A 27,383-nucleotide genomic window follows, 5' to 3' on the forward strand; every position below is an offset into this window, starting at 1 on the left:
CATTGCACCCACGTGGAAATCTCGCCCTTGTGAAAGAGGCCCAAGGGTGCATTCACATGACTGAGTGTTTTGCGCATCCGCAAAACGCGGTTACCGTCCGTGTGCGTTACGCATTTTGCAAACCGCAGACAAGAATAGGACATGCTCCATATTTTTTGCAGGGCTGTTTTCCAGATAGAGATCCAAACCCATTGCATTAACAAGGGGGAATACAAATGGCAAATGGAAGCTGTATAAACCCATAAACAAAGCTCCCCACAGTGTTGGCTGTAGGCATCCATCATTGTATCATCTGTCAATGGTATAGTTGGCCTTTAGATTAAAATTATGGTCTAAGCTGATCTTGTGGAAGCCACTGGGACCACTAAATGCCCCAACAATCACAAGTGCCAAGTTGAACGAGAAGTTGTCACCAGTCAACAAGAACAGTTATCAATATTAAAAGATATTTTCCATTCCCTGACCAACACTCAGGGGATTTTCTCACTTAACGTTTTTAGGCCATATGCAGTCTTTAAACATGCCTGGTCTTGACCTCATGACAAGTTACTTTTACTATGGGGGCATTAATGTCTGACCCTTTAATGTGCCTTGAAACATGATTAAGGATGTTAGTCAAACCAGTCTCTGCCGAAAAGTAAGAGACACCCATCTGTAGTCAAGTTTTTGGTGTTCTTGCCCCATTTCAGAGGCTTTTGATGTAGCTCTAGGGCATTACTGTTTCTCCTTGTAGAGACAGCCAGCTGGCAGAGGAAGTCTTACAGGCTAGGCAACACCACCTGAGAAAGGATATGCAAATTAATTCTGTTCCAGAAGGAAGAGAAAAAAAAAAAAAAAAAAAAAAAAAAAGGACTACCTATGACACTTATTTGGGACTGAGCTGCAGTAACCAGACGCGGCCACTGCACACTGTGCGGAGCTACGCCTGGTACTGGTGCACTGTGTGCTCTACAGCCAGCTTATTGGTATTGATATTGAAAGGCCTATTCTAAGGAAAGGAAGTTCTGAAATATTCATTGCATAATACATGATACATTTAAGGTTTACTACCTTGCAAAAAACATATCAAACTCCAAAGCAAATACATGCAATGCAAACATTTTTCCATTGATAATATTTTTTTTCTTTTAATAGTATACAAATGGCAAAACAGAACTAAAGCCAAGCATCTTACAGCAACAACATATGGACATCTGATCATTTGTACAACTGATTTTCCTTGATTAAAATAAATAGTGCATCCCGTTGCCAGCAGTGGTTATGCACCCAAAAAAATGAGGAAAAATATTAACTGGAGCAAGAAATAACAATATAAAAAATAATAATAATGTTATCAAAGGTATTACACATTAGGAAACTTATCTAAACCACTTCATCCCATCCCACTTTGTGTTAGCGCTGGTTATACATCTGTTAATAGTATTAGTTAGAAATGAAAGAAAAAAAATTTAAATAAAAATATATATATCATACATAGGCTTTCCAAATATGTGCGTGTGTGATCTTGACGTCTACATCTGATAAATGGTCCACATACGAATATATATGTGAATGAGGTCGGGTTCTCATGATGGCATCCCAAGATGAAAGTGATATTTTTTTTTTTTATAATAGTGGTAATAAGAGTCATTATTTGTCACTTTGAATAGAGCAGTGGTAATAAAAATGTATTCATCCTTTTAAATAAAGCATCAGAAATGCTATAATACAGCATATACCACAGTTATGTAGCTGGTTTTAGACTAGAACGATGTTCAGACAACTTCTAAGTGTAAAAGTCATACTATTCCAGATTAAAAGACTAAATTATTATTGTGTTCAGGGAGCATGTTCCTGGATTCACTCCGAGCCTGTGAAGCACAGTAAACCTACAACTCCTACCATGCTTGGCTGTAGACTGATAGCTGTAGGCTTTCCAGGTTTGCTGGGAGTTGTAGTTCTTCAATAGCTGGACGGCTGCAGGTTGGGCATCCCTCATGTAAGCAATTAAATACATTTGCATGTCAGATGCAGCCAACTAGTGGGCAACACAGATAACTGAGGCGAGGTCATTAAAGATACAGAATATTACGACTCTGTACAGGAAAAATGGTCAGGGAGAAAGGTTCCTAATCCAGAATATAGACCAGAGTACAGCGATACCAGAACTGCATGGTCCTGAGCTCCAGCAATATGCATCATGCACATTTTTCACAGTCAAGAACAAATCAGCTGCAACTTTCTTCTCCAGGGTATCCTTATCAGGGCCAGCTGACAGGATCAACATGATAGGCAGACAAGGATTCCTAATGGTGCAGTGAAATCTTGGTTCCCAAATAGTGTGACATGGGAAGAGCAGAGTGGGGGGGGGGGGGGGGGGGGAGGGTGAAGAAAACACCTACATCACCGTAAAACCCACATAAGAACCCATGAACGTTATCTATGGGGGAAAAAAAGTCAATCTAAGAAGGTAGTAACTGAGTGTTTTTTTTTTTTTTTTTTAATTGGTGAAGCTCTAAAACTGAGTGATGTAGTGTTTCTGATGGGGAAAAAAAACAAAAACACACATTCCTTAAAATAAAGGAATAAACCACAAGATTCAGCTGAACCTTTGCTATGTCATTACTGGGAAAACACCAAGCAAGGCACCATTGGAAATAGGTTAAGTTGAGTAAGTCCCTTGTGGAAAGGAGAAAAAAATATATAAAAAAATAAAGGAGAAAGAGAAAAAACCTAGAGGGGGAAAAAGACTGCTAATCTGGTCGAAAAATCGGCGTCTTTGGTAAAAATTCTATCAATATGACCTGTGAAAAGAAGAAGAAACAGTCATCAACTTTCTGCCTCATTCATCATATTGACAGTACAAACGTGTGACATTTATTGCCCACTTAAAAGCTACAGAACACTGAATTTCATGGAAAAGGGCAAAGAAAGGGGTCAAATCAAGCAAACAAAAAGTAAACTCTTTTCAGGCCAAGATGATGCTACACAGCGGGTGTTTTAGAGTAATAAACAACACCGGCGAGCTATGAAAAGAGGCATACAAACATATGGTGGAGAGGTCACTAAAGCTGTTCAAGTAAGCACCAGCTAATTATTAACTGATGATGTAAGTAATACAGTTCATCACATGTGGATCACAAAACAAAAAGACAATTCCTTTGATAGCACCTTTACAATGAATGTAAGCCTCGCTGCTAATCATGGCCTTTTAGGACTAATTAATGGCCTAGTGTCAAGGGTCTATTGTACGTACCCCCTTATGAATATTGATTTACTTTGGGAGGGTAATTAATTATGACTTGGAATGCAAGGGTTAATCCAAGGCAACAGAGCAAAATGGAGTTCAGTGAAAATAATAAAATATAGTTAAGCAGGTGAAAGCGAGAATCGTTATTCAAAAAGGACCACATTTTAATTTATTTTTTTAGCCTCATTTTTAAACCAAAGCACGGGAAATAAAAAGTGCGCCAGTTATGGCACAAACGATGCAGACAGAAATCAGAAATGTATACGTTCACATACTTTTTCATATAGTTAATGTGATAGATTTTCATCTCATTTGAAAATGTATTCTGATTATATTAAAATACTAATCATTTATGGGATTAAGGCTACATTCACACGACTGTATTTTTAGCTCCACATCTGTTCCGCAATTTTGCGGAACGGGTGCGGACCCATTAATTTCAATAGGGCCGCAAAAGATGCGGACAGCACACAATGTGCTGTCTGCATCCGTAGATCCGTTCCGCGGCCCCGCAAAAAAGATATAGCATGTCCTATCCTTGTCCGCAATCGTGGACAAGAATAGGCATTTCTATCATAGGGCCGGCTACATTCACACGGCCGGTATCCGTGTTTTGTGGATCCGCAATTTGCGGACCGCAAAACACATACAGTCGTGTGAATGTAGCCTAACATTACTTTAAACTAATCAGAAGTTTAAAAGTCACTTAATAAGATGAATGAATCTATTATAATTTATTATACAGAATCCTGAATTATTCTTTGATATTTATAAAGACAAACTTATTAAAAAAAATTAGCTTGAAATCTAATTTAAAAATGAACCAATTGTTGCAAACACTTTACTCCATAATAAACCAAATACTGCGCCAGCTCAAAGACAAAAGATCAAGATATATTTCATTTCAGAAAATAACCATTAAAAAGAAAAAAAAGAAACAAGAAGGTCTTTATGCCTCTGATGAATTATCCTATGAGGCTGCACTTGAATATGGCTATTTAGTGTAATGCTAATCAAGCTTCAGACTTGCTGTGCACCCAAAGATGTGCTTATCTTTCTTACAGAATCGAAAATTTCACACCCCATCAATGCCCGCCTCGGCTACTTTACTTCAGCAATTAATTTATTATTTTTCTCAACAGCGCAGCAAAGACTTGTCTCCGTGCCCTTCATAACTTTATAAATCAGCCCTGCACATGACTCTGGGCAATTGTGGACCGTAGATAATCCTTCCGCTCAGCTGATTAAGCTCTTGACACCTTCGCTGATTAATAGTCGTGGAAAGAATAAGATCACAGGCAAAATAAATGATCATTTAATAGAGAGACTCACAAAACAGCCCTTTAACTTACATATTCCATCATGTTATTGGTTTCACATTTCCTTTTGCTCAGTCTCCAGTGCAAGCACAGCTGGAAGAGAGGGATAGTAAAAGAAGAAAAATGAGCTCCGTTGGATGGCGGCACACACATTAGCCCATTTATCCACCTTTCATATTTTTTGCCTAACAAAAGCATCTGTTTCCATACTGTGCAATTCAAACCCAAACACTGCGGAGCTGCTCCCTGCGGCACTCACCTTGTGGTATAGCCTATTGTTTTCCCATTCCAATAACTTCTCAATCGATCTTCGTGTCTGGAAGACAAATGAGAGACAATTTTACCCTTCAGTAGCTTAAGGGAGATAAAGAAGAATAAAAAAAATTAAAAAAGGATAGACGTTGCAGCTGTTTATTGCATGAGACCATTCAAGCTATGGGCAGCGACTGGGTCTGGGGTGGTCTATCAAAGAGATGCTGTTAAATAGTAACTCAAACCCTCATTGATATAGTGATAGAAGAAGCAAAGGATTTGCACAAGACAAGTTAATGCACCTAAATGGCTCAGAAATGTGCCCCTAATTGCTTTTATACTGACATTTGGGGTAACGCTATAAAACATAAAACTGCATCTGTATTGCAAATGGTGAAATCCACACCATAAACCGACATCCTGCCAATAGAAAGTCTGGAACGTACACTGCCGGCTTATTTTGCAGCACACTGATGAGATTTTCCACTCTGCTGCAGATGTATGTGCATACCCTTGTAGCCCATAAACTAGACATTGCGGTTTTATCTGCCCAATCAGACCGTACATTTTCCATGCATAGTCTATACTACCAGCCAAACCTTATGAGACCTTTCAGTCAATACTCAAGCACATGATTGAGGCTACTTTCACATCTGCGTTGTGCTGTCTGGTTTTGAGATCCGGCAGAGGATCTGAAAAGGCTTCAGTTTTGTCCCCATTCGTTTTTTGACTGGAAACAAAACCGCTGCAAGCTCCGGTTTTGTGTCCAGTCTGCAAAACTGAACAAACCGGATGCGGATACTGGAAAAATAAAATAAAAAATAAAACGGATACGGCACCATTTATTTTTCAGGCCGGATCCATTTTTTCATTAAAGGGCTTGACCGAGTTATTTTTTTAGTTTTTTCTACGTTCCTAACTGGGCAAATATAACAACTTTACAATTAACTCACTTTATCTGCAGTGCCTGGTTTAACAGATTTGACTGAGGGTCACATGACCTGTGATGTCCGCTTCTCTCCCTGATCTGAAAAAGTTCATTTACAAGCCTGTGCTTGCCACGGCTCCCTTCACTGCTGATTTGTCTGCTCTCTCCTAGGATTCTTAACCCCTTTAGCTGCACAGGCTGGGTAGCTGCAGGCTGTGAGGAGACCATGCTGGGCACTGGAGCTGACAGACTAGAGAGAGCATTGCACAAGAAGGTAGGGGGAAGATGCTGTGTGTATTATCAAAGTCATTATACAGGTGGGACTTGTAGTTCTACACATACAAGTTGCTGTTGAATCTCCCAGCACTCAGGGCAGCTCTTGCATTCACTCCCTTAGCAGTGCAGGGGGAGGGGCAGAGGTTTTTGTTATTTCATGTAAACAAGGGCCAGAAGAGAACCAGGCAAATTAGGAAATATATATATTTTTTTTTTGCCTGAAACTTGCCTAGCTTAGTTATATATTGCTGCCCATCAGATTTTCAGTGCTATATATTTTAATTTTTCATACCGTATTTTTCGCCGTATAAGACGCACTCCCCCCCCCCCCCAAAAAAAGTGGGGGGAAAATAGCAGTGCGCCTTATACGGCGAATGTAGCCGATTTTGCCTTATTTTCAATGATACACCCGCCGTGCAGCGGGTGTATCAGCTGTGAGGGAGGAGGGGCTGGGGGCGGCATTGCATTTATAATGACAGCGGGGCCCGTGAAGTGACTATTCTACTACACGGGCCCCGCTTACTGTATAATCATATTCCTAATAGTTAATTGTTGTATGCATGTAAAAGCATAATGAGCGATAATGAGCGCTGTGTATTACTTACAATTAGAAGCGCTCGCCGTTCGGAGCAGAGAGGAGGGAGGAGGCAGGCCGGGCGCTGGCAACGCGAGTCATACGTCACGCGCCTGCGCCGCCCACTTTATGAATGAAGCAGGCGGCGTGGGCGCATGACGTATGACTCACACTGCCAGCGCCCGTCCTCCCGGCCTGCCTCCTCTCTGCTCCGAACGGTGAGCGCTTCTAATTGTAAGTAATACACAGCGCTCATTATGCTTTTACATGCATACAACAATTAACTATTAGGGATATGATTATACAGTAAGCGGGGCCCGTGTAGTAGAATACAGTCACTGCACGGGCCCCGCTGTCATTATTAAAGCAGATGCGACCCCCACCCCCATTATAAAAGCAGATGCGACCCCCACACTTATGGAGGGGATCTGTGGATGACACATAGCATAAGATGCTATATATGTGTCATCCACAGATCCCCATATCAGTGCCATCCAGAGACCTCAATAAGAGGCACCCACAGATCCCCCATAACAGTGCGTCACCCACAGATCCCCCATAACAGTGCGTCACCCACAGATCCCCCATAACAGTGCGTCACCCACAGATCCCCCATAACAGTGCGTCACCCACAGACCACAATTAGTTCAAAAACCACCAAAAGCACACCTTTTGGGTCAAAATATATTTTTTCTTATTTTCCTCCTCAAAAACCTAGGTGCGTCTTATGGGCCGGTGCATCTTATAGGGTTGAAAAATACGGTAACTGACAACCCCTTTAACAAAAAAAAAAACTGAGCCGGCACCCACTGACTTACAATTATATTATCCGATTTGTTCAGTTTCTATTTAATACAACCGGATCTGGACAAAAAAGGATGCATATGGATGTATTAAATGAAACGGAAGCATTTTTATTCAGGTTTTGAGATCTGGTAGAGGATCTCAAAACCGGAATAAAAAAAAAAAAAAGCTGATGTGAAAGTAGCCTGAATCAGATTCCTTCATCTATTATAATCCACGCCTTTCAGATGTTAGTGCTTTACTGGTTGGGTAATCCGATCCATATGACCTTTTCATACATCAGACAGTGTTGAGAGAAGTGAGCTTCAGAAGCTCCATCCAAAGTCGCTTCATTCAAAACTTCAGAATAATACTGTACTGAGAGCCATCTACGTACAGTATTAGAATGTATGGGCTCTGATGAGCCGAAGTTAGTAATTCACAAAGTGGATTTTCTATAGTTGAAAACCACATCAAAACTTGAAACTGAACTTTGATTCCTAGGTACTTCGTGAATTACTAACTTACTTACATATATTCTAATACTGTACGGAGAAGAATCTCCGTACAGTATTATTTCCGAAGTTTTGAATGAAGCGACTTTGCTGCCGCCAGAATTCTGGCGGCCCCCATTATAGTCAATGGGGCCAGAGCGGTAGTCCAGGGGCACGCATGCACTAGCAGCATGAATCCGACAGGCTGTTCACCCGCCGGAACAGCCTGCCGGAGTGCCTTGTGCTAGTGTGAAACTAGCCTTATATAGTTTTTTGTTTTTTTTTAAAACCTATGAAAAAAAAAAAGGTTTTCTTTGCATCGCCACTTTCTGACAGCCATAACTTGTTTACAATTCGGTCTAGAGAGCTGCATAAGGGCTTGTTTTTTTTTCAGAACAAACTATTTGTTATTGGTACAATTTTAAATTATGAGGTTTGGTGTGATAGCCGTTCCCCAGTCAGTGCATCCAGGTGCCTGCTGTATTATACAGGCAGGAGCCGCTGCGTATGGAGTGGGCTCACTGCAGCAGCCTGCTCTATACATTCCCTCAACCACCGGTACATCACAGTGGTTGAAGGGGTTACTAACTATCTTCTGTCCTTGAAGCAATGATATGGCCCCCACAGAGTCCTGATCTCAACATCGAGTCTGTCTGGAATTACATGAGGAGACAGAAGGATTTGAGCAAGCCTACATCCACAGAAGATCTGTCGTTGGTTCTCCAAGATGTTTGGAACAACCACCCTTCTGAGTTTATTCAAAAACTGTCTGCAAGTGTACTTAGAACTGATGAGGTTTTAAAGGCAAAGGGTTGTCTAAAACTTTTGCACAGTACTGTATAAGAGTGCATTGTTAAAGGGATTCTGTCATGAGATTTTACCCCTATAACCTAAACATATGCTCATGTCCGGAGTAATAAGAATCCTAAGATGGCATTATTAAATTTCACTGTGGCTCTATTTGCACAAAAAACAGGTTTTTTTTAACCCTGTATTAACGGACCTCCCCTTGGGCACCTTAAGTGAGTGATTGACAGGTTATAAAAAAACAGTTTTTTGTGCAAATAGAGCCACAGTGGAATTTACTAATGCCAGCTTAGGATTCTTATTATTACTCCTACTCCGGACATGAGCATATGTTTAGGTTATAGGGGTAAAATCTCATGACAGAATCCCTTTAATGTACACGGCCACCAGTTGCCATGTAGCCCTAATAGGTAGTAATGTAAGCTATTGGCTTCTCTGAAACAGGTAAGTCTTTTGGGGCTGTCCAATCTGCCAAATTTCTAAGCAAATGACTATACAAATAAATCTTGCGATACCACAGGCAAATCAACAACCTGGCTCACGTATTTAGTTTAGTCCTGCACAAAGAAGGAGGAACTCAGGAACACGGTAAAGTCTATACACGCAATGAGATTGTAGTCTACTTTACAGGAGCCACTACAACTAATGCCGAGTAATCCAGTGGAGAACACTTCCTCTCCTTTTTTGTGCCAGGGATTTAACGAGAAAATCTGAGAATTTTGATGCTAGCCGAGTCATTTGTGATACTTGTATATTTCTGAGGGCCAACTTAAAGGGGTTTGTCCAACTTTTAGATACTGATGGCCTATACCCAGCAATCAGTTGAGTGCAGGAGCCACCAGTGCTGGAAACGTACCACTGGACAGAGCCGGTAGCAGAAGACTCTGTCTACTGGGTAGTGGTCGTGCCGATGTACTGTAGAGCAACTCTCAAGTCAAGCGCCAGGTTCACATATGCGGTGCATATTTTGTTTTTTGTATTCCAGTATAGGAACAGAAAAATGGAGGGAAGAAGAAAAAAAAAAAAAAAAAAAAAAAACGCAGGCACCAACAGTGCCCAATGGACCCCTTTGATAATAACGGTTTCTGTAAGGTTGTAGTCGTTATGCCGGACAAAACATTGATGCTTGCAGTGGTGTGCGTCCCTCCTTTTGTACCGGAATCTGCAATTAAGGCAACACACCCTGTGCCACAAATGTGAACCTAGGCTTGAATTTCCACAAAAAGTTTATACTTATTTTACAGACATAGATGAAGCTTTATCTTATTTTTTTCAGTCTTTTCCTTTCCTGCATGAAGCATAGCCCACAATGGTTGGTTTACATGCAGCAGCAGCATCACAGGAGTCTAGGACCAGAGAGGATAAATCATGATGCCAGGTGTTGAAGGCAGGCAAAGGCTGCAGGTGCAAAGTGACAGCCCCGTCTTTGGTGCAGCTGCAGTGTGGGATGAGAAAGGACGCCCCGCACTGCACCACACTGACAGCGGCAACAAACAAATCTCATGTTAAAGCCGCGTCGCACTGCTGCCGACTCAAGAGAGGTGTTCTCAGATGTCCAAATCAACAAGTTCATTTTCATATTCCTGTGCCAGATGCTAATATGCAATTAAGTCCATCAAATAATTACTGCTCGCATGCAGTAAAAAACGTAAATCTGCACAATTACCAATTACAGCTCAATTGAACCAAAGAACCAACAGGACTCCTGGGCTATCCAGAAAAAGTTTGTTTGAGTGGGAACCTAAGAGTTTACTTTGGACGTGAGCGTCACTCTTTAAATCTCTTACATTATCTGAGCGTTTCTGCAACGTGAAACCCTGCCCCGAGCTGACAAAGATCAGCAGACCCTTCTTGTTTTATTGTAAAGATAGTCTTTTCGAGGCTGTTCCCCTTTTAAATGAAAATGGGGCTGCAGTTATGGTCACACTTTGTGTTAATTTAGTTGCCAGTCAGCTTCAAATCAAAAGAAAATAAGGCTGTGGAGTGTAATTAACATTCAGTTCAGTCGTTTTGTCCCTTGTCTAGCCCCAAGCTTTGTTCAAATTGCCATCTGAATGCTGAAGGCTGTAGGGAAATCGATTTGATTCTAATCGCACCATGAAAAGAACATGATCTAACTGCTTTCAGCCCTCCGTAAATCTGTACCGGGTCTTTAGCACAATGCAACTTCCAATTTAGAAAGCACTGAATGTCTCGTCAATGACTTTGTGAAGGGGTAAGAGGGGAAAAAAAAAAAAGTTGGGGTGGGAGTGAGAGGGGGAGAAAAAAGGGGGGAAAAAAGAACAGGGAGCAGACATAAAAATTCCAATAGTTGTTTAAGCATTACAGTTCATTTGCATCACAGCAAACCTGAAAAGGGCTGACCCTTTAAACCGCCTCTCAAGTCTATGAAGTTGTAGCGTTGACAAGCTTATATTGACAGAAGCTCATTGACTCTGAAAGGCTACTCTATCAATGGTGTAAAATAGCAATAGGTTCTGCAGTGAGCAGGCATCTGCCTGCCCACCCGCTGCTAAATCAATGGCACAAGATTACTAGATTAAAAAGAAAATAAATAAAAATGTTATTTCTGCATTGCCTGATTATGGAGAAGTAGGGTTTCTGTGTTTCGCCTATGTTGATTTTTTTTACCCATATTTTTAAGGATCTCACGTGACAAAAAAGAAATGTCTTTTCAATGCTTTTCTTTCACTTCTTGATGGATTGCATTGGGGGATTTAAATGGTACCATTATAAAAGGTCTATGGTCATTGTCAAAATCCTGCTCTAATAAATCATCCGTTCCACGAAAAGCTGAAATAATATAAACCACAACCCAGCTCCTTAGAAGCATTACTACAAAGACACATTTGCACTCTACGATGAGTAAAAGATGGCTTCACCGAGGCGCAGTCTCTGCTAGAAACAATCCGAGGAAACATGGCTTCACGATTCCAGGCTGGGAGCTCAGACCGCAGCAGACAGCATTACGCATTTCGTTTTTCTCAGCTGTGACAGGTGAAAGTAAAAAGCGCCTGCACGTGCAGCCCAATTAATCTCTGCACTTGACATGTTACTGGTTCCCATCGAAAGGCAGGTGACAGCATACAAAAACTGAAAGGGGCACTTGATTGGAGAGTAATATTTTTAGCACGTAACAATGGCACATTTATAGGCACAAAGACAATGGAGAAAAGTCCCGCCTTTAGCCAGAGAGGCCTCTCATGTATGCAAGACACAGATCACCAGAAAAAGTTCAAAAGGAACGAGAAGCAAGGATGCAAAATATTGTAAGGACATAAACCATAAGAAATACTCTAACAAAATATTACGCCATTAAAACAAACCTCCAGACGAGGACGATATTGAGTATACAGAGCTGTGAAATAGATACCTCGTTTTCACACCGCATCTCTATGGGGTTCAAGTCAGGACATACTATCCTACACACGTGTACCCCTTAGCTTCAGGTCACACGCTGTAGAGCGTCATTTCATTATGTGGATTCTGTGCAAAATAGTTTCTTTTTTTCAGCCCATACCAGTAAGTATAAACTCTGTGTGAAGTCTAGGGATTGACCGATACAGATTTTTTTAGGCCAATAATTTATACCAATATTTTATATATTATAATATATATTATATTAGTTGGTAGTCACTGAGGTGGTGGAAATTAGCATTTGGCACTAGTATATTATAAATGTACGGTAAATTATAAATTAATAAAGTCCTTAGCGGGTAGTCAATTTATATTTATAATATACTAGTGCCAAATGCCAATTTCCACACCATCCCCCCTTCTCACTGACTTTATTAACCCCTATCAGACCTCAGATGAATAAAATAAAAAAACTCCTCACCTCTCCTGCGCCGCGGCTCCTCTTCATCCCTGGGTCCGGTGTCGCGGACCCCTGTGTTCTCCGGCCTGTGCTGCACTGTCGCCTGACGCTGTACGGGGTCAGGACAGTGCAGCGCAGGCCCCATCAAAGACGACCAGGGAGGGAGAGTATCGGAAGCGCTTGCTGCACTTCTTCCCTGCTCCCGAAGCATACTAGTGAGTGCTTCCATAAGCGCTCACTAGTATTCGCTTTATATGCATTATTGGCATATCGACAAGGTTAGATGCTGATAATGTGCAAAATCCTTAATATCGGCACTTTCGATAATCGGTCGATCCCTAGTGAAGTCACCCTAAAAGCTGGTCATACACATGCGTGAAGAGCTCCTGACTCTGCCCCTAAAGATGATGTTGGGGAAGACAAATAATTATTTTCACCCGATCCATTTGTTTTCCCTAGAAATAATCCAGCGCCTGAAGTGTCTGGCAGTGGCTTTCTCGGCTCTTCCCATAGAATACACATGTATGGGGAAGCAGGGAGGGAGTCGGGAGAGAGATAGCCGTAGGCTGAACAATAGTTGGCTAGTAAATGTGTATATGTATTAATTTAAGCCCCTGAAGAAAAAGAAAAATAAACATTGAAAATACACTGACACCGACTTTTAAAGTATATATATTTAACCAATGATACAATGATACAATACTAAACTGGGCCTAAAGGGGCTGCTTATTGCAGGTTAGCCAAATGGCTTTGGAGCATCTAAGCATCTTCTCCTTGAAAGTGTGTCTTGAATGGGGCTTGGCTGCACTAGCAGGCACAGCGCATGCACAAGTGTGTGTTTCTGGGGAGACAACTCCTAAAGGCAATGAGAAGACCTTAGAGAACAGTTCTTTCTGTGCCAATTTTTTTTACTCATAAAATTATCATTATGATTCCTACCCCTGAAGAGTCATGATGAGAACTGCCTCGGTGTAAAAGCACAAAGATATCAATGATAAAAACACATTAGTAAAGTAACTTTTTCTAACATTAATAAAAAATAAAAAAAAATTTAAAAAAAGTTTAAAATCACTTGTATGGTTTGAAAAATTGCTAAATAGAAAGGTTTTCCTCTTAGGCTACCCGCACACATTTTGTGTAATGGTCGATTGACATGTGTCATGTTTTCTGTCTGCATCCGAACTGCACCGTTTGTGGATCCGATGCGGACAGATTCATTTCAGTGAGGCCACAAAACATGCACACTGTGTGCTGTCCACATCCGTATGTCCGTTCCGCAGACCCGCAAAAAAACAGAAATAGACATTTGTAACAAAGGGCAAGACGTGTTGATCGGCAAAATGTGGAACGTACATGGCCAATATTCGCGTTTTGCTGGATCTCAAAGTACCAGCAAAATGAATGAGATCTGACAAATCTCATGTACACTTTGCTTTCTTCTTCTGCCGTGTGGAAATTGTTTGTGCAATTCCACACCGTCTAGAGAGTGCTTATACCACTTTAACAGGTTTGTTAACAAAACAGAAAATCCCCACTGAAATCCACAACAAAAAACACATAAAAACCGCACCAAAACCACAACAGTGCAGATTTATATGCTTTATTTGTGTGGTTGCAGTGGAGGTTTTCTGCATACAAATCTGCACCGTGTACAGGTACCCATAAGCTACCCTGAGGCCAGTGCAGGACAACTGGTATGATAAAAATGACTACCCAAGTCTAATATTAAAACCAAATACAGTATTTTAATAAACCAACATTGGGAGGAATTGAGACAGGCCTGTTACTCTAGGGAAGATCCCTCTGTGGGAATTTCTTTGATTGTAACATAGCAGGGAATTCATCACTCCCCCTACTCCGGTATTCTGGAGTAAAGAAAGTTGCAAACCCTGGACCTACCACAAAAAGATATTTATTGTGTACCAGAGTACAGCTTAGGCTACTTTCACACTGGCGTTTTGTGCGGATCCTTCATGGACAGATCCGTTCAGATAATACAACCGTCTGCATCCCTTTCAGAATGGATGCTTTTGTATTATTTCTAACATAGCCAGGACGGATCCGTCTTGAACACCATTGAAAGTCGGACAGATCCGTTTTCTATTGTGCCAGATTGTGTCAGTGAAAACGGATCGGTCCCCAGTGACTTACATTGTGTGCCAGGACAGATCCATTCGGCTCAGTTTCATCAGACGGACACCAAAACGCTGCGCGCAAAACAGAATGAAGACTGAACTGATGCAAACGGATGCATTCTGAGCGGATCCTTTTTCATTCAGAATGCATTAGAATGCAAACGGATCGGTTTTGACCGCTTGGGAGAGCCCTGAACGAATCTCACAAACTGAAAGCCAAAACGCCAGTGTGAAAGTAGCCTTATAAGACAAGATTCCAGAAAGAGCAATTTTTCGAAAACACAAATTAGTAGATTTTAGATTCTTAAAGGGGTATTTTCATTAGACTACCAAGGAGCCCCAAGAGTCCGAGTGCGAGGGGCAGTACCCTGGCCATGTCTGCCGTGGAGGTTAATTTGTTGAAGCTAGCACTGTTGGAGGATATCAGGCGGGTAGCGCTGCCGAGAACCCTTAATTAAAGTGCACCTTTTGGCAACTGGGCATGCAAGGAAATCTCAAACCTGACTTATTTCCAGCACTACACATGTATGTCCTGGTGCCGGGAAAGCAGAGAAACAATTTATTCTGACCATTCAGCCCTTCAGATACTGCAATTCATAAAAAAGGAAGCCACTGCTCATAAGTAGTGACCGACTGGACATCCCGGGATAAATCAGCAGGGAAACTTATACAAAAAAACAACATAAAACCGTATATTTGGCAGAGTTTTAAACATGTGCAGCTCCAATAATGTATTACAAAAGAAAGATGCAATAGAACCAAAATATTTCTAGTATGCCCCTGATTCTGACAAAGAGCTGGATACCAAAAAAAAGGGGGAGATTTTTCAAAACTGCTATGGGCAACTAAGCGAGTTTTCCTTTACACCAACCAATCGGATACTACCTGTCAAAAGGAGCTCTGAAAAATGAAAGGTAGAATCTGATTGGTATTGCTATGGGCTACTAAGCCAGTTTTATCTGGTGTACTGGTTTAAAAGCTCCAGTTTAAATGTTCACATTTGTGTTTGAGGCTCCATTTGGGACCTCCATCCCAGATTCTGTAAAAAATACTGGAGAAAAAGAGTCCTGCGTGCACAATTTTTTTTTCTCCACTTAAAAAAATCTGGATCCTGAACAGAGCCTATTATTGGCAATTGGATGCATTAGACTAAGAAAAATACAAAATAAAGTATATTGGAAAAAGTTTTTTTTTTAGGGCATTAGGGACATCATATTAAAATTTCACTCAAAGGTTTAGTTACTCTTTAAAGTAAAGAGGTGTGCATTTCATAATCACCCACTAATTCAATTTCTTCCTAAAATACTTTGCATCACAACATGCAGTGAGGAGATACACACTGGACTATGGGGAAATAACTTACTCTTTTACTGAGACACACAACGGGCCACATGCTACATCCCAGCGTGCAGCAACAACACAGACATCCACATAGCAGCCATCGAACATTGATTGGAAGGTTCTTCTTAAGACAACTGTTGACTCGGTTAATACTAGATTTAAATTCCTCCGGGGCTACCTGGGAGTAAATGGAAGGAATACCAGAACTTAGATTATAAAAGAATGAAAACGTCACATCAGTCATTTCTCTGCTAATGGATACATACTTTTCCAGTTAAAGATGATGGGAATTCAGCTTCAAACTTGTTGCTAAGACCAAATCTAAAAGAAAGAATACAATAGTTAACTAATGCTGGAAATGGTCAACATAAGGCCTCTTTCACACGAATGTGCGCGATCCGTGGCCGTATTGCAGACCGCCTTTGCGGATCCGCAATACACGGGCGCCGTTCCGTGGGCATTCCGCATCACGGATGCAGACCTATTCACTTGAATGGGTCCGTAAATCCGGAGATGCGGAACGGAAGAACTACCTACCCGTTCCGCAAAAAGATAGGACATTTCTTATCTTTTTGCGGAACGGGCGGACCGCTGCGGCTGCCCCACGGTGGGTGTTCGTGCATTGCGGCCCGCTGCACGGCCACGGGGCGCACACGTTTGTGTGCAAGAGGCCTAAAGCTAAAGTACAAGTGGCGCTGATGGTTCCGTGTGCTGCCAGAGAAAGTGTAGAGTGCTGTATACAAGTCAATACACCACACACCCTGCTCTCCAGTGTCCAGCAAAGCCGAATACAATCACTCAGATTCAGCTATCAGTGAGGGTCTCAGCCTCAGACCCTACCAGTCTAAACTTTGAACATGAAATGAAGGGGGGTATTACCATGGCAGACATTGATGGCATCTTGCTAGGATATGTCATCAGTGTCAGACAGGTGCTGATACCAACTCTGGGGACCGCTTATATCTCCAGAATGGGTCTCCCAAAGTGTGGGAGCGTGCACTGTGCAAGCATTGCCACCCTCCATTCACTGAGATATGGAGAAGGACCGCAGCACGCTCAAGTCTTCAATATAAAGCTGTGACTTATTCACCAAAACAGTGCAACGTTTCAAGCAAAAACGACCATGTAAGGTCGAAACGTCGCACTGTTTTGGTGAATAAGTCACAGCTTTATATTGAAGACTTGAGATACAATTTTTTCCGTAAGTGCTGCTACAATTTTTCTTGCATCTATACACCCTCCATTCACCACTATGGGAGTTCTGAAAATAGAGTTCTGGATCGGCTACTTCTATAGCGGTAAATGTAGCAGTGGCTGTGGTGGTAACATAGTAACATAGTACATAAGGCCGAAAAAAGACATTTGTCCATCCAGTTCGGCCTGTCACCGCTATGGGAACTGCAAAATTAGCCGAGCAAGCCCATAAAAGTAAAGGTGGAGCATGCGGCACAAGTTCATTTACTTTGAAGGCCCCATTCTGAAGACCCACACTTACCTGCTGACACTGATGGCATATCCTAGCGACATGCAATCAGCACCTGAGATGGGCTAAACCCCTTCAACATCTTTCATAAGAACTCTTTTTATGCAACAAATTTATGAATAAATTGCCAGATGGGCGTGTGATTTCTGCACTCACTGGGTAACCAGTACTGCCAGTGTCCTAATGTGTACGGACATAACCCTTTGCAGGGGGAATGGTAATATCCAGTTGGCAATTTCTAGGAGAAATAACAGAGGAACGGCACAACGAAGAGCTATGACACTGCAGAATTACTACTTTGTAGGGAACACAAGTGATACTAAAACGGACATGTAGGAGAGGCAGCAGGTCCTCTAAAATGTATTATACAAAGCGCTGAACATGAAATTACATCTGCTTGGTTCTCAAGGGGCTTAAACGTAAATTAAAGGGGTAATCCCACCCCAAGCTGCGGTTTTGTGCCTTATCTTCGAAACGTAACAAACCAAATCCAACAATAAAACTAATGTAAAGCCTCATGCAGACGTCCATGGAACACGGTCTGTGAGATACCGGACTGGCATTGCAGGAGCGCATGGCGTCATAGCAACCAATGACGCCGTGCGATCCTGCAATGCCAGTCCAGTATCTCACGGACCGTGTTCCACGGACCGTCTGCATGAGGCTTAAGTCAACGGTGCCAGGTCTGTTTTTTTCGGACCAGTCACCCATTGACTTACATTCTTTTTTAGAGACGGATACAGTTTGTTCAGTTTCGATTTAATACAGCCGCATCTGAACTTGAACAGATGCATCCGGATGTATTAAATCGAACGGAAGCGTTTTACTCCGGTTTTGAGATCCTCTGCCGCATCTCAAAACTGGAATACAAAAAGGGCAGATGTGAAAGTAGCCTTAACAGGTCGATTGCTGACAGGCAGGGCCGTATTTAGTATCTCCATACATAATTTAGATCGCTGATGGCCAAACACTCCCTATACTTCCCATCTCCCCCATATACATGTACAACTTAACTGAATGTCACACGGCAAAAAGATCTACAAAATACCATGGGGCAGATTATACTAAAAGGCTGACGTTTCCCACGCCAGTGTTACTAAGAAGCCCACTGAAGTTACACCTCTTTATAAACTAGGCACCTGTCGGCAGCCCATGCCACTAAAAGGAAAAGGATGACAGCAATAAGCTATGCCTGGCTTCTTTCACACTGCCGGCAGGAGTTTCAGCACGCAGCGTTATTTGTCCAGCAAAAGGCCAGCATTCCGGTACTGCCCGGCAAAGCCGTAACCAGAGAGTCCCGGCATGGTGTTCTCTGCTGGCAGTGTGAAACTAGCCCAACAAGGTTAATGTCACAGATGAGAAATTCTCCCTCCTACTCACACCAGAACCATACAAGTCACTGCAAGGCTACATGCACACAATGCAGAAAATCCATGTGAAAACCGCACATAAAGCCGCACTATTTATTCAGTTTTGAGGTTTGTGTGCTTTTTTAACACCATTTTGATGCGGACTTTCCACAGATCTCAGCCATCCATTAAAAAGGGTGAAATCTACCTAAGAAAAACGCAACAATACCAAAATCTGCACAAGTTCAATTTCAGTGCCTAAGAAAAAAAAAAAAAAAAAAAAAAAAAAAAAAAAAAAAAAAGCTAAGTTTACATGATATTTGTCTGATCTCAGACATTGTACTGCATCACTGTATTATGCTGCAGTTTTACCACAAGAAATCCTGGATGTGGAAAAACATCACATATAAGGTGCGGAGTCGGGCAAACAACTGACATGCTGCAGTTAAAAACTACACTGACTAAAAACTACACTGATATACAATAGATACCCTTAGAAAACACTTCTTGAAATCTGCATAATCTATACCTAGTAGCTGCAGACCTTGGCACACATGGCACATTAGTTCCTGCCCGGGGAGACTTAATCAGACTGGGGGCCTCAGAGCTGACAATCTAATACCCCAAACCATTTGTAATCACCATAGTCCGTATACATAGTAACTAGAGATGTTTCGATACCATAAAAAAAAGTAGTGATACTCGATACCATGCGAAAAAAATAAACCAAAAAAGACACGCGCATTTTTCTGTTCCGGCGTTCACCCATAGATTTTTTTTAATATTTTAATAGCTTGGACTTTTCTGATGTGGCCATAGGTGATATGTTTATTTATTGTTTATACATTTTATATGTGAAATTGGGAAAGGAGGTGATTCATACTCAATATTTTGGTGTTTTTTTTTACACTTTTAATTTAATAGGGGCCAGAACCTGGGTTTGTTTTCATCCCTTGTCCTATTCACCCTGATAGATCTCTATCAGGGTGAATAGGACTTCACACTGTCCCTGCTGCTCTGTGCACACAGCATCAGGGAGGTTACCATGGCAGCCAGGGATTCAGTAGAGTCCTGGCTGCCATGGTAACCGATCAGAGCCCCAGTATTACATTGCTGGGGCTCCGATCAGAAGCTGCCACTGCACCACCAATGAGGGGGGAGGGGAGAGGACCCTGTGGCCACTGCCACCAATGATTTTAATGGGGTGGGGGGCTGAGGGGGGGAGGGCGCACTGCGCCACCAATGATAATTGCCCCTTAATACAGGAGGCGGGTACTGGCAGATCAGCGGCAGTTAACCCCTCAGGTGCCACACCTGAGGGGTTAACTGCCGCTGATCGCAGCTCCTTGTCAGGGGCAGGGTGCCGGCAATGCGATTCTGCTGCCGGCACCCGCCTCCTGTGTTATGTGTTAAAGACTTTCTTATGGGTCCAGACTTTAAGTCTTAGGGCTGTTTCACACGAGCGGATGCCGAGCCCGTCCGGGTTTTGACAACACCTAGCTGTCCTTAAAAGACAGCTGGGCTCAGCAGCAAGGTGTCTCCGTTTTGGGATCTGAGGCATGGTTCTGTGCTAAAAGGGTGAGAGCCGCATGCGGGGAAACAGGCCCCCTAAAGCCTGTTGTGGACCGCTGGAAAAACCTGCCAACAAGGTGATTGTTTTGTTCTTTGGACTTTCCTTTGTGTGAATGAACACTAAGACTGAGAAATGTTGCTTTGTTTTTACCTTGTGTGTGAATAAACACTGAAGTTTGGTTTTACAAACAGTTTTTTTTTTGCCTCTGTTCTGCGTCCGCTTACCCTGCCTACCAGAGCGAATCCCACAGCAGATATGTAGACTACTATACTTTCTGTCCATAGCGCTACAAAAACAAGAGACAGATGTTGGGTTACTCTACCATAAGCCTCCATACGCGACTCAACATATATAATCATTTCATAAGTATAGTAACCCGCTGTCAGTGGCATATTTCCAGCAGAGACACGGATCAGGCAATGTTAAAATCAAACAGGATTCTCCCCAACATCAGCAATTAAGTGACAGATAGATGGAGCCCATGTACATTAGATCATAAGCAGGTCCTGCTGAAATTGCAGGCTCAGCCAACCTTTATCAAACATATATGACTGTAAGGCCTCATGCACACGACAGTATTTTTTCACGGTCCGCAAAACGGGGTTCCGTTGTTCCGTTTTTGTTTCTGTGTGTCTTCCTTGATTTTTGGAGGATCACCAGACACGAAGGAAAGTGAAAAAAAATCTAAGTCAAGTTTGCCTTGCAAATGATAGGAAAAAAACGGACGCGGATGACAATCTTGTGTGCCTCTGTGTTTTTTTCACGGACCTATTGACTTGAATGGGTCCGCGAACCGTTGTCCGTGAAAAAACTAGGACAGGTCATATTTTTTTCACGGACTGGAAACACTGATCACGGACGCGGATGACAAACGATGCTTTAGCCGAGTTTTCCACGGACCCATTGAAAGTCAATGGGTCCGCAGAAAATCACGGAAAACGGAACAACGGACACAGGACACAACAACGGTCGTGTGCATAAGACCTAAAGCAGGCGTACAGTAAGGCGTTTCCTTCACAATTCCATCAAGGTTGGAGTTCTGCACCTCTGTGTCCATCACATAACCAGGGCAAATTTTAATCCACTTAAAGAAGGGAGTTAAGGTTCCTACTAGGCCTCATGCGGATCCATATCATTAGGATCATACGTAACTCACTTGTTTGGGTCCTGTATGATAATTTGATGGGTTTGGCAAATGATCTACAAGGAGCCTGATAACAAATCTTAATGTCAGCTGTTGTGGGGGAAATAAGGATCAGTCATGCTGGATTTCAACTTTCCTGATCCTTCTGTCACACCTCCATTTAACTGATCTGGCAGAGCACAGCATGCTGGAGTGCACCGGATCCGGTCTAGCAGGCTACTGCCGTTCACCACCGGACCCCATTGACTACACTGGGATCGGTGAGGATTCGGACAATTTCCAGAATGCGGCCTGATTCCCGACAAATGCCATTATAGTCAATAGAGTCTGGCGGTGAACAGGTTAAACAATAGGTGTGAAGCTACCTTTTAGGTCCCTTTGGGGGTCCTGCTCTGGAGAGAGGTGCTGGACCCACCTCTGACACAGACATCTCAGATGAGACGACCCTTTTCAGATATTTCCCTCCATTCACAGACAAAAAACAAAAAACACATTCACAGTTGGGACCAGTTTGTGGGGAGAGAAAAGTGTCTCAGTGGGTCCAACACTATCGCCTGCCTCAAGATGGTGAAATGTATATTAAAAGTATGCGGCACAGAGTAGGAATCCTCAATATATACGAACGGAAAACTTTTAACAGGTTCACCACATAATGACTCACCACTTAATGGCCCAAAATGTGACGTCTCTAGGGTTACAGCCTGTAATTCGCACTAAGAATTACTGGAATCTGTAACTGGGAGCTAAATGTAAGAGCTTAATAGGAGAACCCCCAAAAAATAGAATAGTCCTCATACACCGGAGATCCACCAGTTGCCTATTAAATGTGCACCTACACATGTGTATCCCACGGACCAGAGTAAACTAAACAGTTCATTTATTCATTAATCCATATGATATTCCACAAAACGATAAAAATCTGTAATACATTGCATATTCCTTTCTGCCAGGTTCAGACTGCCGAGTCTCTGTGCATTACAACTCAGTCGGCGTTTCCATATAGCAACATCCACAAGTGCTGGAGCAGCCGAGGTGCGACAGAGGGGGCATGCCCCTCGAAACTGATAGGGAGCTTGTGGATGTTGCTGAATGGAGACGCCGACCGAGTGCACATGGGTTGTAATGCACGGAGGCTCGGCAGTCTGAACCGGGCAGAAAGGAATATGTAACGTGTTACTGATTTTTATATTTTTATGGAATATCAAATGGATGAATAAAGGAACCACTTAGTCTACTTTGGTCCGTTGAATACACATGTGAAAGTGAAAGGAGCACAATAGGAGTTACAGGAAGGGGGGAGACTGGAATACAGGGGAGGTGGACACTACAGATCTCAGCAATGCAAGATGGGAGCTGTAGTTCACTACCCAACAGGGGCGGCTGCTGAAGACAAGAACACTCTTAGTAAGTACTGTTCATGTTGTACTGCTGCTCTGTGCCCTGGAATACCTCTTTACAGGCAGGGATTCAGGCTTTAGCTTCCTACTTGCAGCAAATGAGAAATTCACACGGCAGAATCCAGGGTGGCCATGGACAAGCCTTAAGATACAGCGAAAGGGCTCATGCACACGACCGTATGCCCTCCGAGACATGCGGTCCGTGAGCGGGCCATACAGTATGTTCCGGAACGGCATACATCGAGCACACAGAATCATAGGTTCCTATGATGCTGTGCGCATCGGGCCATAGTAACCTATGACGCTGTGCGCTCCCGTGCGCACGATGTATGCCGCTCTGGGACATATGGCCCGCTCACGGACCTCATGTCTCGGAGGGCATAAGGTCGTGTGCATGAGCCCAAACAGTCAGGTTTCCTGATGCAGTTTTGGAAGCCAGAATCAGGAGTGGATTATAAAGAGAGAGCAAGTATAAAGGACAGATACCACTTCTCTTTTTTAATTCAGAGCGGTCATACCCTAACATGCATTTACACCCCGAGATGAACGTCAGATTCCGCTTCTTGCTCCTTACATGCAGCGGTCGCCTCCTCAGTATGAGTGGAGCAAGCGGTCTCTATTGCCATCCCTCAGCTGCACTGTTTCTGGGTAGATCGCTGCTTAGACCGCACGATCTGCTGCCCAGAAACTATAATAGAAGTGCCTGCAAGAACAACCCGATGGACAAGCCAGATTGTCAGGGGCGAGAGTTCACAGGAACAGAAGATTTTCGGTTTATTTTAACAACCCCACTGTGGTCTATGGGGAAAAGCACTACATCTTAGGAGCGGAATGGCACAAACAACTGACATGCTGCAGATTTTGTAAATCCGCACAAATTCCACTTGGAATAAAAACGCAAAGTGTACATGAGATTTGTCAAATCTTACTCACTTAACTGCTACCGTATGACACTAGGGGCTTCCGCATGAAAATCTGCATCATGTGCTGTTACCCTTACTGTCAGATAAAATCCGCAAACTTCACACCCGCCTGCCGGACAAGGGCCCTGATGTGCACTGCCGATACTAGGACAAGAACTACAATCCACGCGTCTGCCACAGAAGTACCAGGTGCACAAACGGGCCATCGACATGTCCAGGACCAAATTCAAGATATTGTTCTACATACAGTTCAGCAATCTACATGTCTCGTGGATGACCACTTACCCAAGTTGCCCCATGTTGTAGGTGGGTCCAAATTGACAGAGGGCGAGCCAACACAAACTACAAGTAGGCAGAACAAGCAATACCATTGTACACAAAACCCAATGCCACGGTGCAGCATAAAATACCGAGGACAGTGATACAGCTGAATCCAGGAGGGCGCCTGTGGCTGCTGGCCAAATGTATGAGAACCTGAGGCTCCTAGCCTTAAAGGGGTTTTCCAAGACTTCAATGCAGATGATAGGTCATCAGTATCTGTTCGGTCTGATCACAGTAGCGCCACAGCCTTCTCGCTGCTTTCCCTAGGCCAAGTGACGGCCCGCTCAGCAGTCACGTGGCCTAGGAGCAATTCATCCCTGTAAAAGTGAATGAGGCTGAGCGCGATACCAAGTACAGCCGCTATACAATGTACAGAGATGTGCTTGGTGAGCAGAGAGAAGGCCGCAGCACTCACAGAAGCACAGCTGATCGGCGGGGGGGCCCAGGTGTAGGACCCCCACTGACCAGGATAGGTCATCAGTATTTAAATCTCAGAAAATTATTTTCATTAATGCTGAGAGCATCAGATCATACTTGGCCAGCGACTTTGAGGAGGACTCGGGTGCCCCCCTGGGAAATGTCTCTGTAGAGTCTACGGCCAGTCCATCCCGGCACATGCCTGCCTACATTAGGAGTATAGCGACAAACTGCAGCTTCTGACCACAGAGTTGCTACAACATATGGAGGAACCCAGATCTCGGCAGTTACCCGTGTGCACATACGGGGGACACCAACTACTAAGGCTACTTTCCCACTGGCGTTTTGGCTTTCCGTTTGTGAGATCCGTTCAGACTCTCAGACGCGGTCCAAAACTGATCAGTTTTGCCCTAATCTGAATGGAAAAGGATCCGCGCAGAATGCATCAGTTCAGTCACCATTCTGCTTTGGAGGCGGAAACCAAAACTCTGCCTGCAGTGTTTTGGTGTCCGCCTGACGATGCAGAGGCAGACAGATCCGTCCTGACACACAATGTAAGTCAATGGGGACGGATCAGTTTTCACTGACACAATAGAAAACAGATCCGTCCTCCATTGACTTTCAATGGTGTTCAAGACGGATCTGTTTTGGCAATTTTACAGATAATACAAACAGATCCGTTCTGAACAGATGCATGTGGTTGTATTATCGGTGCGGATCAGTCTGTGCAGATCCATGAAGGATCCGCACCAAGCGCGAGTGTGAAAAGTAGCCTTAGACTACTTCCACACTAGCGTTTCTCCATCACAGGATCTCAATACCGGAGAGAAACGCTTCCGTTTTATCCCCATTCATTGTCAATAGTGACAAAACTGAACAGATTGCTCCAAAATGCATTCCGTTCCGTTTGGTTGCGTTCTCGTACCGAGGAGCAAACCGCATCATGGGCTGCGGTTTTCTTCCCGTAATAACCCACAATGCAAGTCAATGGGAACGGATCCGTTTTCTCTGACACAATAGAAAACGGATCCGTCCTCCGTTGACTATCAGTGGAGTTCGTGACGGATCCGTCTTGGCTATGTTACAGATAATACAACCGGATCCGTTCATAATGGAAGCAGGCGGTTGTATTATCAGTAACGGAAGCGTTATTGCTGAGCCCTGCCGGATCCAGTATAAACACTAGTGTGAAAGTAGCCTAAGAGAGGAGTCAGTCAGTTTGTACAAATCGAGGGGCTGTCCCCGCTGCCACTTGACAGGTCTGGAGTGAGGAAAGCAGGTAATGCACATGGCTGTATCCTACCCATGGGCACAGGGCTGAGCTGCACAACACCTTTACCATGGGGTGACATGCTGGCAGTGCCCTCACAGCCTGAGATGATGCAGTGGGGGAGGGGGCAGCAGTGCTTTGCGGCCATGCATGACTTCAGGATAGGGAATTCTCTTCCTCCCTGCCCTGTGGTCTGCCCACACAGCACTGGCACTTCCTCTGCCCTGGCAGTGCCCGCTCCAGCCTTCGTTTACAGCTGATACTATCCCCTGGGTACGTGCTCTGAGGTGAACCCCCAACTGCCCGCTCCAGCCTTACACTGTGACGTGCCCACATCCCCGCACAACCACCGGATCCGGGGCGTATTTCAGAAGCTGCTCCTCCAGCGCTCGCTCCTCGTCTTCCTCCTCCTCTTCGTAAATCTCATCAAAATCAGCCATTCTTTACAGCTGGGCGAATAGCGCCGCAGCTAGCTTCTTCCTCGTCTCCGATGCCGTTACCAGGAAGCTAACGCCGCCATACCCAGCCGTTGCGTCAACACGTCATCACGTCCTGTGAACGTCACCAAAGTCATGTGACAAAGTAGCTCCAAGCTTCAGTTGTGTTGTTGTTGTTTTTTTTTCTAACTTTATTGTTCCGTAAAAGTTTACAAGAGGCATGAGTGTGAGTATGAAGAGCCTGTAGGTTGTGATGTTTGTAGAAGTGGGATTACAAAAAACAACAAATATAATCTTATTTTAATATTTGTAATGCTCATCTGTCTTGAACACCATTAAAAGTCCATGGGTGACGGATCCGTTTTCAATTGCGCCATATTGTATCAGTGAAAACGGATCCGTCCCCATTACATTGTAAGTCAGGACGGATCCGCTTGGCTCAGTTTCGTCAGACGAACACCAAATGCTGCAAGCAGCGATTTGGTGTCCGCCTCCAGAGCGGAACGGAGACTGAACGCAGCCAAACTGATGCATTCTGAGCGGATCCTTATCCATTCAGAATGCATTGCGGCTGAACTGATCCGGATCTGAACGGATCTCACAAACAGAAACCAAAACGCCAGTGTGAAAGTAGCCTTGCCTAAGGCTACTTTCACACTGACGTTTCTGGGTCCGCCTGTGAGATCCGTTTGAGGGCTCTCACAAGCGGCCCAAAATGGACCAGTTCAGCCGCAATGCATTCTGAATGGATAAGGATCCGCTCAGAATGCATCAGTTTGGCTGCGTTTGGTCTCCGTTCCGCTTTTGAGGCGGACAGCGTTTTGGTGTCCGCCTGACGAAACAGAGCCAAACGGATCCATCCTGACTTACAATGTAAGTCAATGGGGACGGATCCGTTTTCACTGATACAATATGGTGCAATTGAAAACGGATCCGTCCCCCATTGACTTTCAACGTAAGTCAAGACGGATCAGTTTCTTTTTACTTTTTTTTTAAAATAATAATGCAAACGGATCTGTTCTGAACGGATACAATTAATTGCATTATCGGTGCAGATCCGTCTGTGCAGATACAAGACGGATCCTCACCGAGCGCCAGTGTGCATGTAGCCTAA

General features: G+C 43.5%; 1 protein-coding gene across 1 annotated transcript; it reads right to left on the reverse strand.

Annotated features, from left to right (window-relative positions):
• Positions 1-1,111: 1,111 nt before the first annotated feature.
• On the reverse strand, positions 1,112-26,381 carry CHIC2 (cysteine rich hydrophobic domain 2). The gene is made up of 6 exons (XM_044299144.1): positions 26,151-26,381; positions 16,222-16,276; positions 15,978-16,133; positions 4,808-4,864; positions 4,582-4,641; positions 1,112-2,783 (listed from the first exon to the last, which is right to left on the reverse strand). Exons 1-6 carry the CDS (start codon positions 26,270-26,272, stop codon positions 2,733-2,735), a joined length of 501 nt encoding a protein of 166 aa, XP_044155079.1. The 5' UTR covers positions 26,273-26,381; the 3' UTR covers positions 1,112-2,732.
• Between the last annotated feature and the right edge of the window lie 1,002 nt (positions 26,382-27,383).

This window comes from Bufo gargarizans, chromosome 1 (assembly GCF_014858855.1).
Source record: "Bufo gargarizans isolate SCDJY-AF-19 chromosome 1, ASM1485885v1, whole genome shotgun sequence".
NCBI lineage: Eukaryota > Metazoa > Chordata > Amphibia > Anura > Bufonidae > Bufo > Bufo gargarizans.

What these genes read in the sequence shown, in the direction of transcription:
- CHIC2 (XM_044299144.1), bottom strand. Translation starts at nt 26,272, where the DNA reads ATGGCTGATTTTGATGAGATTTACGAAGAGGAGGAGGAAGACGAGGAG. An exon ending in CATCATCTTTAACTGGAAAA is followed by an intron (nt 16,134 to 16,221) that starts GTATGTATCCAT and finishes ATTTACTCCCAG; the next exon opens with GTAGCCCCGGAGGAATTTAA. An exon ending in TTGTGTGTCTCAGTAAAAGA is followed by an intron (nt 4,865 to 15,977) that starts GTAAGTTATTTC and finishes TTTGTCTTCCAG; the next exon opens with ACACGAAGATCGATTGAGAA.